General features: G+C 43.3%; 1 protein-coding gene and 1 long non-coding RNA gene across 11 annotated transcripts in view; one reads left to right on the top strand and one right to left on the bottom strand.

Moving 5' to 3' along the window:
• MAP4K3 (mitogen-activated protein kinase kinase kinase kinase 3) overlaps positions 1-10,553 on the bottom strand; it is a 112,810-nt gene extending 102,257 nt beyond the window's left edge. For 4 of the 9 annotated variants that reach the window (XR_009448001.1, XM_059660031.1, XM_059660037.1 and 1 more), the window contains exon 1: positions 10,164-10,553. Coding sequence is in view for 8 of the 9 variants with exons in the window: in XM_059660031.1 (XP_059516014.1) it covers positions 10,164-10,259 (96 nt within the window). In the remaining variant the exon portion in view is untranslated. The remainder of the gene's footprint in view (positions 1-10,163) is intronic. The other 5 variants (XM_059660030.1, XM_059660032.1, XM_059660034.1 and 2 more) reach the window with 2 other exon arrangements.
• A 482-nt stretch (positions 10,554-11,035) lies between these two features.
• LOC132213446 (uncharacterized) lies at positions 11,036-12,923 on the top strand. Of its 2 annotated transcripts, none has more exons than XR_009448003.1 (3): positions 11,036-11,547; positions 11,851-11,945; positions 12,050-12,923. It is a non-coding gene; the product is annotated as an uncharacterized LOC132213446 (long non-coding RNA). The 2 variants fall into 2 exon arrangements; XR_009448002.1 differs by having other exon boundaries at positions 11,036-11,543; positions 12,050-12,922.
• Positions 12,924-14,731: the final 1,808 nt, after the last annotated feature.

The following is a 14,731-nucleotide window of genomic DNA, read 5'->3' as shown; positions in this document are numbered from 1 at the left end:
ATCAGAACACACACTCCTTAAAATCAGAAAAAAAAATTCTTTAAGATTTTATAAACAATCTAGTACAGTGTTATTTATTTTTCACTTAAGGATGGAGAAAATCTTAAGTTATTTTTCTTTAATAAGCTTAAAAATATAAATTTTGCAACATATACACACATGTATCTCACATATACAAATAAATCAGGTTTCTAAAGACTTTGTTCTAATCTTTAGATAAGAAAGCTAAAGTGCATAGCTTTTAACATAGTCATTTCCCGTTTCTTTTCTTTTCACTTTTGCCAATTTTAAAAGGAGTCCATATGCTCACAGCTAAAAATATACAAGGTTAAGTCAAAGGAAGTCAGACACCACTAGCACAGTGAGGATTTTAATACAAATTGAAAAAGTAGTTACATTTTATTAAATGGTTATATTTATTAAAATATTAGTAGAAAAAGCTAGAGATAAATCTATAAAAAGAAAAAAGGTAAAACATTGATGAGATGTTAAAGAAGACCTACACAAATAAATGGAGAAAAATACTGTATTCATAGATCAGAAGACTCAATGCTATTAGGATCTCAATTTTCCAAAAACTAAACTACAGATCCCACGCAATCCCAATAAAATCCCAGCAAGCTACATATGTGATAAAATGTCACAAAATCATGCACAAAGACATGAAAAAAATGGGTGCATGCAAAAAGTGGTGAAATCCATGGGCTAGCTAATTACACTGTGCTAATCAATTTCTCGTTTTGATAATGCACTATAGCTATGTAAAGATGACACAAGAGGGGAAGATAAATATTGGGTGCAGAGACCTCTTCGTATTCTTTTTGCAACTTCCTATGAGTTTGTTTCAAAATATGTTAAAACAAAATCTCAGGAGCTTTTTATATAACTTGAAAAGCTTATTCTAAAATTTATACAGAAAAAGCAAAGGACCTAGACAATTGCAAAAAGTAGAAAACAGTTGAAGTACTCACTACCTGATTTCAAGGCTTTCTATAAAGCTACAGTAAGCAAGACAGTGAGGTAGTGGTGAAAGTACAGCCATACAGCTCAAGAGAACAAAATAGAGTCCAGAATATATCTACATGCTCAAGAGAACAAAATAGAGTCCAGAATATATCTACACATGTATTGTCCAAGGCGACAAAGCAAATTCATTTGTGATTCATTTATAGGAAGTTCTAGAAGAGCTTTTACAGTGATAGAAATCAGAACAGTGATTGCACGGGGTGGGGGATGCCCTACTGACTGGGAAGGACACAAGCGAACTTTCTGAGGATAAGGAAATGTTCCCTCTTAGTAAGGGCATGAGTTACACAGTTATATATATGTCAAAACTCATCTAACTGAACCACACAAGATCTATGCATTTCACGGTAAATAAACTATAATTTTTAAAATATACAACAGCATACAAGCCTTGTAACATATTTGTCTACAAGAAAATATACCAAAATACTAAGAGTATTCTCTTGGGAGTTAAGTTATCATTTTAATGGTTTTCTTATCGTCTCATTATTCTTTCTTTAAAATGTACATATATCATAATCAGAATAAAACAAGAAACATTTTAAAACTTTATGCCATAAAAAAAAAATCTAGCCCATAGTCCTGTTCCGCTCACTGATTCCTTATGTCAACCATCCTCCCAACCTGTAGGACTCTTCTTCAACAGGATATATCTTTGTACATCCTCCTGGTATTCCCTCAGTAAGAGCTGGGAGAAAGGTACTGACCCTTATCAGTTTCTATTGTTCAACAGACACTGCTAAAGAATTGCTATTCTCCACGAGGGGGGGGGGGGGGGGGGCAGGGGGGATTTCATTAGAGTTTCTTTAGAATAACCACAGCAAGAAAATAATGAAAAGAAATCTCACAGATACCTCTTTATTTCCTAATAAAACATCTAAACTTCATCATAGCTCCCTCTTCTCAACTTTATTGTCTTGGTAACTGATCATTCTGCAACTATTAATTTATTTGAACAAATATTTATAAAGTGCCTATAATGTGCTCCTCAATCAGGGTTAACACTGTGAAGTCCCCTTTGAATCATTGTTCTCCATCCCATATTTCTCCACAAAGCTGTCAAATTTTTCTCCAAGACGCTTTTCATCTGGTCTCCCCCTTTTCCATTTCTTCTATTGGTTTTGTCTGGCCCATCACCACCTACCTCATCGTTGGCTTACTCCATGTCATCTTCTAGCACAATTCTGGGGATCCCTGGGGTTATTTTTTGAGAGTCTGAAAGGTCAAAATTATTTTGCTCGTAATACTAAAAAGTCATTTGCCCCCTTTTACTGTGTTGATTTAGTGCAAAAGCAATGATGGTGCCACCAATTGCTAGTGCCTTAGCACACATCAAAGCAGCAGCCCCACGATGCACTAGCAGTCATCATATTCCTCAATGCCATGCACTCATGGGCGGGGTGGGGGGGGGGGGGGAGGGGGGGGCAGTTTCATTTAAGAATGCCCTTGTTGAGGCATACATATAAATTAATTGTATTAGATCCTGACCCTTGAATGCATGTCATTTTAATATTCTATTTGATGAAATACTGCATACCAAAGTGAAATGGTTGTCTCTAAGAACAGCATGTGTGACTGTCAGTTGCAAACTGCACTAGCCACTTTTCCACAGAACACCATTTTTACTGACAAACTGTGATTATTCATGCTTACATATTTGACATTTCCTTGAAAATGAACTGAATGGATCTGTCATTTCAATGAAAAAAAACAACAGTGTTTGTTGCAAGTGATGCATTTAGTCATTTCAAACAGAAATTTGAATCTTGGTAAATTTCTATCCAACTGTCAATAATTTAAGACTTTTTTTTATACAGAAAGAACTTTCTTACCATCTCAAATTTCTAAGAAGAGTTTAAACAAACAAAATAAATGTCTTATTTGAACATACCTAAGTTTTTGGTCAAATCTAAAATTCTTCCTCAGAGTTCAAGAACTAAGATAGGTAATACATCACAGGAACGCAAACCTATAATCTCAGGTCAAGGCAGCTGGAATTCTGAAGTGTGGCATCTTCCAGAACAACAACAACAAAAAGGAGAGTAAGAAACAAAGCTACAGCAGAAAACATGGTTTTCATCTCTTGAATCTAAGGCCTCTGGTATTAGGGAACAAAGCTCTCTTCCTAAAAGCCAAATTTAGTCACATTTATATTTAAAATGACAGTATCTTCATATATATAATAATAGTTATGAGCATTGCTTAATTTGCAGAAGATACTTACATTAAACCGCCTGTCACAGTTTAGGCTGAATAATAATCCACAATGCTTAATTCATTCTGCACCCACAACTGCCAGTGGTCTACGTCAAGTCCAATGCCACCTCCACTACAAAACTAGCTGTGAGTTCTCTCAACCAGAAACAAGGATCTCTTTCCTCTAAACTCATGTAGCACAAGTTTTTTCCTCATGTCAGTTCATTTACTCATTCCACAAATATTTACTAAGAGTCTAATATGTATCAGGCATTCTTTCAACGATACAGTAAAACAAAAAACCCCAGCTTCCTGCATTCACATTCTAGTGCAGAGAGAAAAGCAATGAAGAAATAAATATGGGGTGATGCATCCCATAATGAAAATTAGGAAGAGTAAGGAGCAAATTCTCTATGAAGCTAACAAAACTTAAAGGTCAGGCCCCCTCACGTGCATGGGCCTCTATGAGTTTTGAAAGTTACTGAGATATTGCCCTAGCCGGTTTGGCTCAGTGGATAGAGTGTTGGTCTGTGGACTGAAGGGTTCTGGGTTTGATTCTAGTCAGGGGCACATGCCCAGGTTGTGGGCTCAATCCCCAGTTGGGGGCATGCAGGAGGCAGCTGATCAATGATTCTCTCATCATTGATGTTCCTCTCTCTCTCTCCCTCTCCCTTCCTCTCTGAAATCAACAAAAATATAGTAAAAAAAAAAAAAAAGTTACCGGGACACAGAATACTGTAGGTGGGGAGAAGCAATCAAATTGTTATCAGGAAACATTTTATGAGCATTTCTGATTGATTAAATGTCTAAAGAAATCTCAGAAGAAAAGGACTGCAGCATTTTGTTGGGATTTCTTTTCTCATTCTAAATAAATATTCTGTCATATCTAATTTTTTTAATGTTTTTGTTTTCTTAATGAGAGCTCCCCAAACTATAAAAACTTCAGGCTCTTGTAAAATCTGGATTCAACCCTGGTAAAAACTGAAAGTGAGGGCAATGTGCTGTCTTTTATAGGGTGGTAAGGAAGAGACACATTTAAAAGGTGACATCTGAGCTGGGACCTGAGGGAAAAGAAACAAACCATATAAATATCGGGGGAGGAAAGAATTCAAGCCCAGACAGCAAGTGCAAAAATCCCGAGGCAGAAGCATGAGGAGCAGAGTAAGTGAGGAGGGCAGGAACAAGAGAAATATCTATACATAATAATAAAAGCATAATATGCTAATGAGACCAGACAGCGGGGGGACGTCCTTCCAGGCGACCTTCCGGATAAAGCTGCGGATGCAAGGGCTGAACCCCTTGCATGAATTCTGTGCATCAGGCCTCCAGTGTAACAATAAATAGTACCAGATACTGACAGCAATTAGCAATTACTAAGTACTATGTGTCAGGCACCGCCCTAACTACTTTCCTATGCATTTCTATTTTACAATTAAGGAAACTGAGGCACAGAGAGAAGGATTAAGTAATTGGCTAGAGGGTGGTGAAACTATGCAGTCTGATTCCAGAACCCAGTATTAATTTTGCTATGCTAGAGGTCGGTTATGTAGATATAATCTCTCAAATAGGAAGAGATTTAAAGTGCCAGAAAAGATAAAATCAACCATGTTTTGATCTTAAACTATGATAACTAAGAGTAGGTACACATTTTATGTTCCTGTAAATTCTTTTTTTTTAAAATATATTTTATTGATTTTTTACAGAGAGGAAGAGAGAGAGATAGAGAGTTAGAAACATCGATGAGAGAGAAACATCGATCAACTGCCTCCTGCACATCCCCCACTGGGGATATGCCCGCAACCCAGGTACATGCCCTTGACCGGAATCGAACCTGGGACCTTTCAGTCCGCAGGCCGACGCTCTATCCACCGAGCCAAACCGGTTTCGGCCCTGTGAATTCTTAGTACCAAGTCTTGTCATTTTTGCTACTCCACCCACAGTCCCTAATACATTTCCGTTCATATTATAATTATTCAATGTAGTAGGGTTATTCAATGTACTCTCAAGAGAGAACTACCAACTATTCATTCTCAATACAAAATAATGCATTAGATTTTCTTTCATAAGTAAATATATATAAATATACACACAGATCAAATCTTGGGAGTTAAGTAATTCCTTCAGGGAACCAGATCCATATCAAAATCACATAACCTGGAGGTTAGTTGTACGTGTTTTTTAAATGCTGTAGAGAAATTATCCCATAGTCTGTCCCATCATCACTTTTCATCTCCAATAACTACTGATGTTGAAAAATTCTACCTTAATTTACCTTAAATATTCAAGCAATCTTTCCAAAGTTTAGGGACATTTCCTCTGATACCCTTTAGACTTTGTTCTCCATGGAAGTAAAAATAAGCATAACCCCAAATAACCGTGTTTTCTTTTTCTTTTTCTAAATGCTTAAGGTCTTCATGTCCCTCATCAGAGGTGAGGTTTCAGAACTAAGTTTTCCTGAAAGGTTCTTCTAAAACACTAATCTAAGAATTAGTGTTAGATGACATTATCATAACACCTGGAAAGATGCAGTTACAAATAAGCCAATATATAATTCACTAAATACTTGAACATACAAATTAATTTCCTGGGTTCACTGCCCAATCTTCAATTTTTCTCCCATCAGTTTTCATACTGACTCCAAGTCTGTTTACACAGACTACCATGTGAATACTACTTTGGAGCTTAGCAACATTGCAACCTCTGCCTCAGAGGAAATGGCCTCCAAACATACATAGATAAAATAAACATCAACATTTCTAAAGCATGTTCTACCAGGCACTAGTTCCGAGGACACGCAATAAATATTGCAGAGAAAAAGAACCCTTAGTCAAGTAAGTTTGAAGTTTGCTGGGTTCCTGACCACAGGACTCCTGTCTTTAATACTCTACGCACAGTCCTGCTTTCCCTGGAGCATCCCAGCCACACTGTGGAAAACGCCTATGAAGTCCAGTTCGGAAGTAAAAGATGATTCCAAGGCTTCAAACTTATGAATGAATTGTCAACCTTGGGGCTCTGACAAAAAGGGGTGTGAGGAGAGGCACACGCTTGGAGGAAGATGTGGTCTGGGAGGAGGTTAGCGGGGCAATGGGCTGGAGCTCAGGAGAAAGCCCAGGGCTGAGACCGAGGAGGCGGTCACAGGGACTGGGCGGGGGTCATGAAACTAGGTAAGATACTTCCCGAGAAACACATGAAGGCTGGTCCTTCAAAACATCCTTTGCCTTGCCCTACCTCCAGCTTTAGTATCTTCTGCTTCTCTCTAGCACTAATGCAGAAGAACATTAGAACACAAAGAGTCTTAGGGTAGGAACATTACAAATTAAACTGGAAAATTTCATGAGAAAAGATAGCATAATGCATGTGAAAATCATATCAATGTTGATAATGTGATCTGGTAAAAAAACACACACAAATAAACAACAACAAAACATCAACAAACAAAAAAACTACCTAATTTCTCCAAAAAAACCCTTTCAAATGACAAACGTACAGGTCATTCATTTTTTTTTTTTCCTTTTGGGGGATCACTGACTTCTTTGAGAACGTACTGAATGCTATTAAGTCATCTCTCCAGAAAAACATATACACATACAACATTAAGCCTATTAATTTCAGAGGCCTTCATGGGCCTCCTGAGGACCAACCACAGAGCTCTCTCTAGCTGTCAACCCTAGGTCCCTAGGTAATCCTTGCTACAGATATTTCAACTGACAGATAAAGCCCACAGTTACAGGACATAGTTAAAGGCAAGTATAACTTCTTTATAAAAACAACAACAACTATAATCCCATGTAGGTGAAGACAGCACAGAAGAAATACATATTTGCATTTTTTGGACCTAGAAAAAAATAAAACCTCATTTGTTGACTAAAATTCAAGTCATTTGTTTAACACCATAAGCAGAAGGGCATATATGATGGTAATACCTTCACAACAAAACAGCCCTGAGAAGCTAAATGATTTTATAAGGCCACATAGCTAATAAGTTCCAGATCTTCCACTTCCTAGTTCAATGCTTTTTAACTAAACCATGCCACCTGAACTATAATAAGCATTTTACTACACTGGAGTAGGATAGTTTTCAAAATAAAAATCCCTTAAAATACCAACCTTCTAAGAATGACTATAAATAATGAGGTCTCTAACTTATTTCCTTAATCCACTTTTGGCACCCAAATGCTGACAAATTAAGGAGTAAATTATATATATTGGCTTTTAAAAACAAACCCTCTGATGCCTTTCTCTCTAATCAATGCAATTTATATAAATAAGAAAAATCTAAAACAGCAAAATACAAAAAAAAATGCTATCTTTATAGCATAAACATGATTAGAGGCAAAAATACAAATAATTTAAACTGTGGATTATTTAGCAAGCAGTGGGTCTAATGCCAGCAACTACAGGGAGTTTTTCTGCTCTGGGGCCCTGGCATTGAAGAGTCTGACAGGCAGGCATCGGGCATCTATCGTGTGATGTCCACTTGGCAGATTACAACAGTGAGGCCTAGCGGGCTGCACAGCAGGAGCTGGGTATCCCAACTGCTACTTAAAGATCCGATGGAACTCAGAGCCTGGCTACAAGAGAAATGCTGAGCTAAATGTGTGCCTCCGTTTCTCCCCGGGAAATTCAGTAATACATCACCTGCCCATGCCCCATCTTCACAGAAGCAGTGCTGCCTCTTGGTTAAAAACGCAGTCTCCGAAGCTAACTGTTTTGAATTCTGGCTTTGCCATCTACCAACTTTAGCAAGTTACTGTAACCTCCCTGTGCTTCAGTTTCCTCAACTGCAAAACAGAGTTAATAACAACAATGTCTATTTCATAGGGTTGTTGTGAGGATTAAATTAACACATGGAAACATCTTAGGCACTGCCTGGCAAATAATAAGCACTCTGTAAATAGTAGTTTTTATTATCATTATTTTAAAAAGATGACAGGATTAATCAATTTATACCTGTATTGCACTTAGATGTTCTTAGGAAATTACAGGCCTTAATTTGTTTACTTTTTAGTCATGTGGCTTAACAGCTGTTTTTTCTAAATATAGTAAATGCATGGCCAATTATTCTTGTAAAGAACTGAAGAAGAACTCACTGTACACACTGCCACCTAAGACATACATTAGCAAAGTTTTAGTAACTTTTCATCTGAATATAAGTTGGCTCCTTTACCAGCTGTAAGCTACTTGGATCCCTTCATTTCAACTTTTACAATCACCACCAATTCCCAAACGCACTAATAATGGTTATTTTTACATGAACTATTGCAATGGCTTCCTAACTGCCCCCCCACCCCCCCAACCCCACTCCCTACACTGCAGTAGGTAGATCTTTCAAAAATCCAAACTTAATTTCACTCTCCACTGTCCTAAAGAGGAGTCTGACCTCCTTACAGGCTCTAAGAGGCCATCCTCCCGCTCTGGACACTCAGGCCACACAGGCATCCTTTCAAATCCTTACCTCCGGACTCAGAGCCTTCACAAGAATGTGCTCTATCTGGCACAATTCCCTCTCCCCATTGCCTCCGACTCCCTAAAGGCGATCAGTCCTCCTGTGACATGCTCTCCTAACCCTAATCTTAATCCTTTCTCCTTTAACCCTAATCTTAATCCTTTCTCCTCTGCAGCACAAAATAAAACTGCAATAAAGTAAATGGTTGTTTCATGCTGTTCTTGTCTCCCTCCCGCCCCCCCCCCCCCCAAAATTATAAACTCCAAGTGGGAACATGTCTGTCTTTGTTACAACCCAAGTGCTCTGATGCCCTGTGCCCTATACATAGCAGGTGTGCAGCATACACCTGTCTACGGGGGAAAGTGATTAAGTGATGGTGGAAAGCAAATCATCCACAAACCAAGACTAACGCAGAATACTGGCTGCACCGTATTAAATATCTAAGTCATATGCATGGCACTGGAGTAAAAGTAAAAACCTATTGCTCAAACGTGGGCAAAATCAAGTGAAGACTTAAACTTGCCAAAGTCAAGTTAAGCTGTGTGCATCCTCAGGGTTACGTGAAACAGGAGTTGTTCCACTCTGGTTACCAGTAAGAAGATCCACAACTAAATCAAGACTGCTACCACATTTGGCACTGTCCTCCTCTCCTCTTGGCAGCCTCCGCGAGGCCCAGAGTTGAGCAGGCCAGGGAAGAGTGATTTGTCTCCCCCATTTAGAAGCGGTCCCTCTACAACAGCAATGCTGTACTACTCACGGGCTTTGAATTCTAACCTCATCAAACCAGTACCTTTCCGAAGTATTTAATTCAGGTGTTGTGTTTTTTGTGTGTGTTTTTTTTTCCAGTGGCCCATAGGTCACTGGAAAAAAACAACACAATTTTAATACGGCATCAAAGTCCAGTTGGACTTGGAGAAAAGTTTCTCTTTCTTAAAAATAAAATAAAATCATGCTAACTAGATCGCTTTTACAAAAGAAAGGCGTTACTTAGAAAAAAAAAAAAAGAACTGGCATGCCGATGCTCAAAGGCTAAAGACTGAGGGGCTGTCGGTGGAAGCTGCCCAGCGTGATAGCCACACCGGGGCCTGGTGGGTGGACAGCGGGCCGGCCAGGTCCGTCGGAAGCGCGCAGCTTTGACAGACGCCAAAGCCCTGCGGTCTGGCTCGCCGCACCGACCCCGCCGCGCAACAGACGCCCGGCCCCTCCGCGCGGCGAGGCGCAGAGCCCCCCGCTGCCCGCGCCCCGCGCCGCTCAGCCCTCCGGGAGCGCGCGTGCAGGGCAGGGCAGGGCGCAGGTACGCACTGGGAGGTCTCGGGGTTAAACATTCGGCCCTTTGTTCGCTCCCGGGCAGCGGAGCCCCGGGCACCCGCTCCGCCTCCTCCCCCGCAGCCCCGGGCGCCAGCGCCTCCCGCCGCCCGGGCTCCGCCGCGCCCCCCTCCCTCCCCCGCCTCCCCGCGGCGGGTCGGGACCCCGGTCCCCGGCGGCGCGCCTTTACCTTGTAGACGTCGCCGTAGGTGCCGCTACCGATGCGCTGAATCAGCTCGAAGTCCTCCTGCGGGTTCCGGCGGGACAGATCGAAGCCGGGGTTCATGGCGGGCCCGGGTGCCCCCCGCCTCCCTCCCGGGCCGGGGAGGGGGGGCGCTCAGGGGGCCACACGGAGAGTGGGAGCCGCGGCGGGACCCCTGCTCCCCCGGAGGTCACAATCGCCCGGCTCCACGCCGCGGCCGCCGCTCCCCTCGCGCCGCCGCCGCCAACGACGGCGACGACCGGGCTAACCGTCCCCGCCCCTCGCAGCCGCGCCGCGCCGAACCCCGGTCACACCCACGGGGAGAGGAGAACGCTCGCAGCCCCTCGCTCCGGGTGAAGCTCCAACATGGCTTCCGCCTTGGCCGCTCCTCCCCCTCCCCTTACTCCGGCTCCTCCACCCTCCTCCCCTTTTCCCGGCGCCCGCCCGACTGCGCAGCCGCGATCCCGGAGGGAGCGCTCCCTGCCCCGCGCGCTCCAGGCCCGTGCGCGCTCCGGCGCCGCGCGCCTGCCCGGCTCTGCGCGCTCCGGCTCCGCGCGCCTGCCCGGCGGTGCGGGCGGCCGAGCTTCGCCCTTTCAGTGGCCGCGGCTGGCCCGGGTGCGGGAGTGTGCCGGGCTGCAGGGGTCCGTTGCCAGGAAAGGGTTGCCTGCCCCGGGGACCGCGGGCAGGACCGGCGGAGAGTAGCTCCTACCCATGTCTGATCGATTCCCTTGTTGACGATGTTTGACGTTGCTGGGTCAGGTCCCAATGCTAAACCGGTGGAATAGCTTTAGTTTGCAAGACAGACAATGTCCCAAACTTTAGAAGCAGGTACACAGAGGACACAGCCGAGTACCACAGACTTACTGGAACTGTGGGGAAGGGTTTCCCTGAGCAAAGCCCCTGGAAAAAAAGCGAGCAGTGCTTGCCCCGATTCCCGACCCCTCCGGCCCTTGGTGTTGGCCTGCCAGGATGCAAAAGAGGACAGGCCAAGAGGGCAAGCCGGGAGGTGTGTGGAGTGGGAAGGGCATGGGAAGCTCGAGGAGCAAAAACACACAGAGCGGCCGCCAGCAGCCGGCGTAGAGGGCGTGGGAGGCAGGCAGAGCACAGCACTGAAGCAGTGATTGACCTCCTCACCAGAGACGACTGGATTATCAGACTCTGGGCGGGTACTGTGCAAGCTGTCAAGCAACCTCGCAAAGAGGAGGCGGCGGAGGGTGGAGCGTGGACAAGTCCCATTCCTGCACCTGCAGTGTAAACACGTGACGATCTGGAAGCTCTTCACCTGCCCAAGGCCCCACCCTGCTCAAGACCCAGATTTCCAGCATTACATCCAGTCTATGTGGACACCAGTGCTGTCCAAGAAATCATGTAGGTATGGAGGGTTAATTTTCTGTTCTCAACAAATTGCCCAGTAGGCATTTCCAAAAGGTTTAATCAAGTCGGTGATGGCCACTTAGGCAATGCCACTTTGGAGTGTTACTTCAGAAATGCTTTCCTAATACCTTTAAGCACCACACCTTCTGACCACTAATATTCCCTAATGCCTACTGGCTCCTGAGAAAGGAGATCTCATCAAACCTGTTAGGGATAGAATGAATATAATCAAACAATAGCCAAGCATTCTACTTAAGGTTAACTTCATACATTTTTATCTTTTCGATCCTTTTTCCTATAGTAAGACTGCATATTTGCCAAATTCCCAAAGAAGTTTACTCTGAGTATCTATGGAGGAAAAGATGTTGGAACATGACCACCTATTCAATGATACAAGTAGCCTTTCAATTGTCTAATTTTTCTTAGATTAAAGTATCAGCATTATGAGCATATTACTTGAATTGCTCCCCAATGAATACTTATGACTGGATTTCTTCTAGATGGATCTACCTCAAAGCTCCTGACTAAATGTTATTCCGTGGCCAAGGATCCTGCTTTTGCCTGTTTAAGGCACTTGCTGGGGGCACAGAGTGCAGGCCTTCCTTCTGCCTGTCCATATTTGGAGAATTGTTTGGCCTCTTTAAACAGGATAACCAGCCCAGGATTCAGGTAAGCAGATCTAACAAACTATCCCAAACAGGAATCAGTTGTGCTCTCTTTCTCTGCCTTTTGAAAGCTGGAATGCCAAATTCTCAGGATTCTCAGGACTGAATGCGGCTCAAGACCCGTTCTAATGGTTTCACTGTTTTGTTTGTGAGGATTATCATCTGTGCAGATAACTTTGCATTTGCATCACTAATAGACTTCTTTCAAAGGGAAAGACATTTCAGTAGGGCTGGGACAGCCTTTAAAGTTTTGTTTGTTCCTTTTTGGCAGGGCCAACCTAGTCCTCTTGAAAAGAGATGGATTTCCATGTAAGGGCCTGATTTGCCATATGAGTTTCAACATAAATAAAAGTGTTTGTGCAATTAACTGCTCACAGAGAGTAAAATATTACGTTCTTTGTAATGTGTACATACAACCATATCCGATGTCTTTTTTGTTCTAGTCTAACACTCACTTTACTAGAAGTAACACTAATGATCACACTTTCTTTAAGTCAGAGAAATAGCTTCCCTCTTCTATGATTGGAAGCATCCTTAGAAATCATCTAATCCTTTCAAATAAAAACTACTTCACAGCATCTCTCCTGGGCTTACCGCTGTTTGGATACAGCAGGTCCATGGACTCATTCCACATCATTTTGTTATGACGTTGATGAGATGCTGTAGGAACTTAACTCTTCTTTATTTCACTTAGCCTGTGGGAAAACTGGTTTCATTATATGTCATTTCACCACAGTTCCAAGAACCCAGGAACATATTAAGTACCTAAGGACTTACTGTATCTTCAGTAAAAAGGAACCCACTGCTTCCAAAGTAATTTGCCTTATTATAAGATAGTGCTAGTGAATTATCATAATAATAATAGAAAAATAATGATATCTAACATACCAAGTGCTTACAAAGTGCCAGGACTTGAGTCAATTACTTTCCATGTATTATTTAATTCTCATAACAACTTGATGATGTAAGTCCTATCTATGATCTGCATTTTATTTTCAGACACAGGCAGATTAAGCTGCTCAAGGTAAAACAGAAAACTGAAATTTGAACAGAAGCTGAATGACATGAAGGCCAGACTGTTAGCCACTAGTCTATACTCTGCTTCATAGTGTACCTTTTAGAAATTCTCTTATGCTAAGTGGTATAGAATACAGAGAAGAAAAGCCATAGTCCTTGCCCTCAAGGAGTTTGCAGTCTCACAAAACTGTGCGCAGCACAGAGGAGGGACATTAATGTCAACAGGAAGACCTAGGTGTGCTGCTAAAGCTAAAGTTTGAAGAACGCATTGGAGTTGTCCAGACAAATGAGGAGGAGGCACTATCCTCCAGGCTGGCCACTTAGCTGCAGCCCCTTAAAGCACCCACTCCTGCCAGCATCGCACAGTAGGGAGCACATAAAGGCTAAAACGGGCAGTAGTAGTTTGTTGCCTACATTTCCAAACCACTCTTCAGTTAACTTACCTCTCAGATATGTGGCTTAAGGATTCCTTTGTCTCCGCGCCAACTCCCCGTTTCATAGCCACCACTCACATACAACAAAACCACCACTCACTTTCAGTACACCAACAGCTCTGGGAAAGGAATCCTGAGCAAGCTCTAGCCCAAAAGGGACGCACAACAGCCAGGGCATCCAGCAGGGGAGGAGAATCAGACACGGACATGTATGTGAAACAATATGGCAGAAGCTTCCAGGAGATTATACAGCCTAGTCAGCACAGCTCTGAGCCAGGCTACCTGTGTTTAAATCTTGTGTCTGTAGCTTTACTGAATGACCTTGGGAAATTATCTCAAACTGAGGCTGTTACAAAGAGCCAAAAAGAAAATACACGCAAAAGGCAGTAGTGCCTGGCACCACAGTAAACCCACAAAGTATTAATTACTATTATTTTGAATATTTTAGAAAGTTTTAAGGGCAGGTAGGGATGGGGATGGAGATATGGTTTAGAAAGCAAATGTAACAATCTATATATATAAAAGCCAAGCGACTGGAACAATGGAACAACTGGAACGACCAGTTGCTATGATGTGCACTGCAGTGGCCAACTGGCCCCCCCAACCTCCCTCCCCCTGGCCAGCCCCGTCCCTGATCACCCCCCACCCTGATCGGAGGCAGGGCCTGTCGGCCTGGCCCTGATCGGCCCCCATCGGGGCTGGCTGGCCGGATCCCACCCATGCACAAATTCGTGCACCGGTCTATATATATATAAAAGTTTAAGCGACCAAACGACCAAATGGTTGACCGGTCACTATGACGTGCACTGACCACCAGGGAGCAGATGCTCAGTGCAGGAGCTGCCCCTGGTGGTCAGTGCACTCCCACAGCCAAACTCATGGGGCATCCCCCCCAGCCAACAGCCCCGATCGGCCCTTCTCTCCCATCCCCCGGCTGGCTGGCCCTGATCACCCCAATAGGGACTGGGCAAGACAGCCCCAATCAGCCCAGATCGCCGGCCAGGCCAAGGGACCCCACCCATGCATGAATTCGTGCACCAGGTATATATATGTATATGTGTGTAGA

Source organism: Myotis daubentonii, chromosome 12 (genome assembly GCF_963259705.1).
Source record: "Myotis daubentonii chromosome 12, mMyoDau2.1, whole genome shotgun sequence".
Classification (NCBI taxonomy): Eukaryota; Metazoa; Chordata; class Mammalia; order Chiroptera; family Vespertilionidae; genus Myotis; species Myotis daubentonii.
The sequence above is the reverse complement of the archived record's forward strand: the minus strand, read 5'-3'. Positions and strand labels throughout refer to the sequence as shown.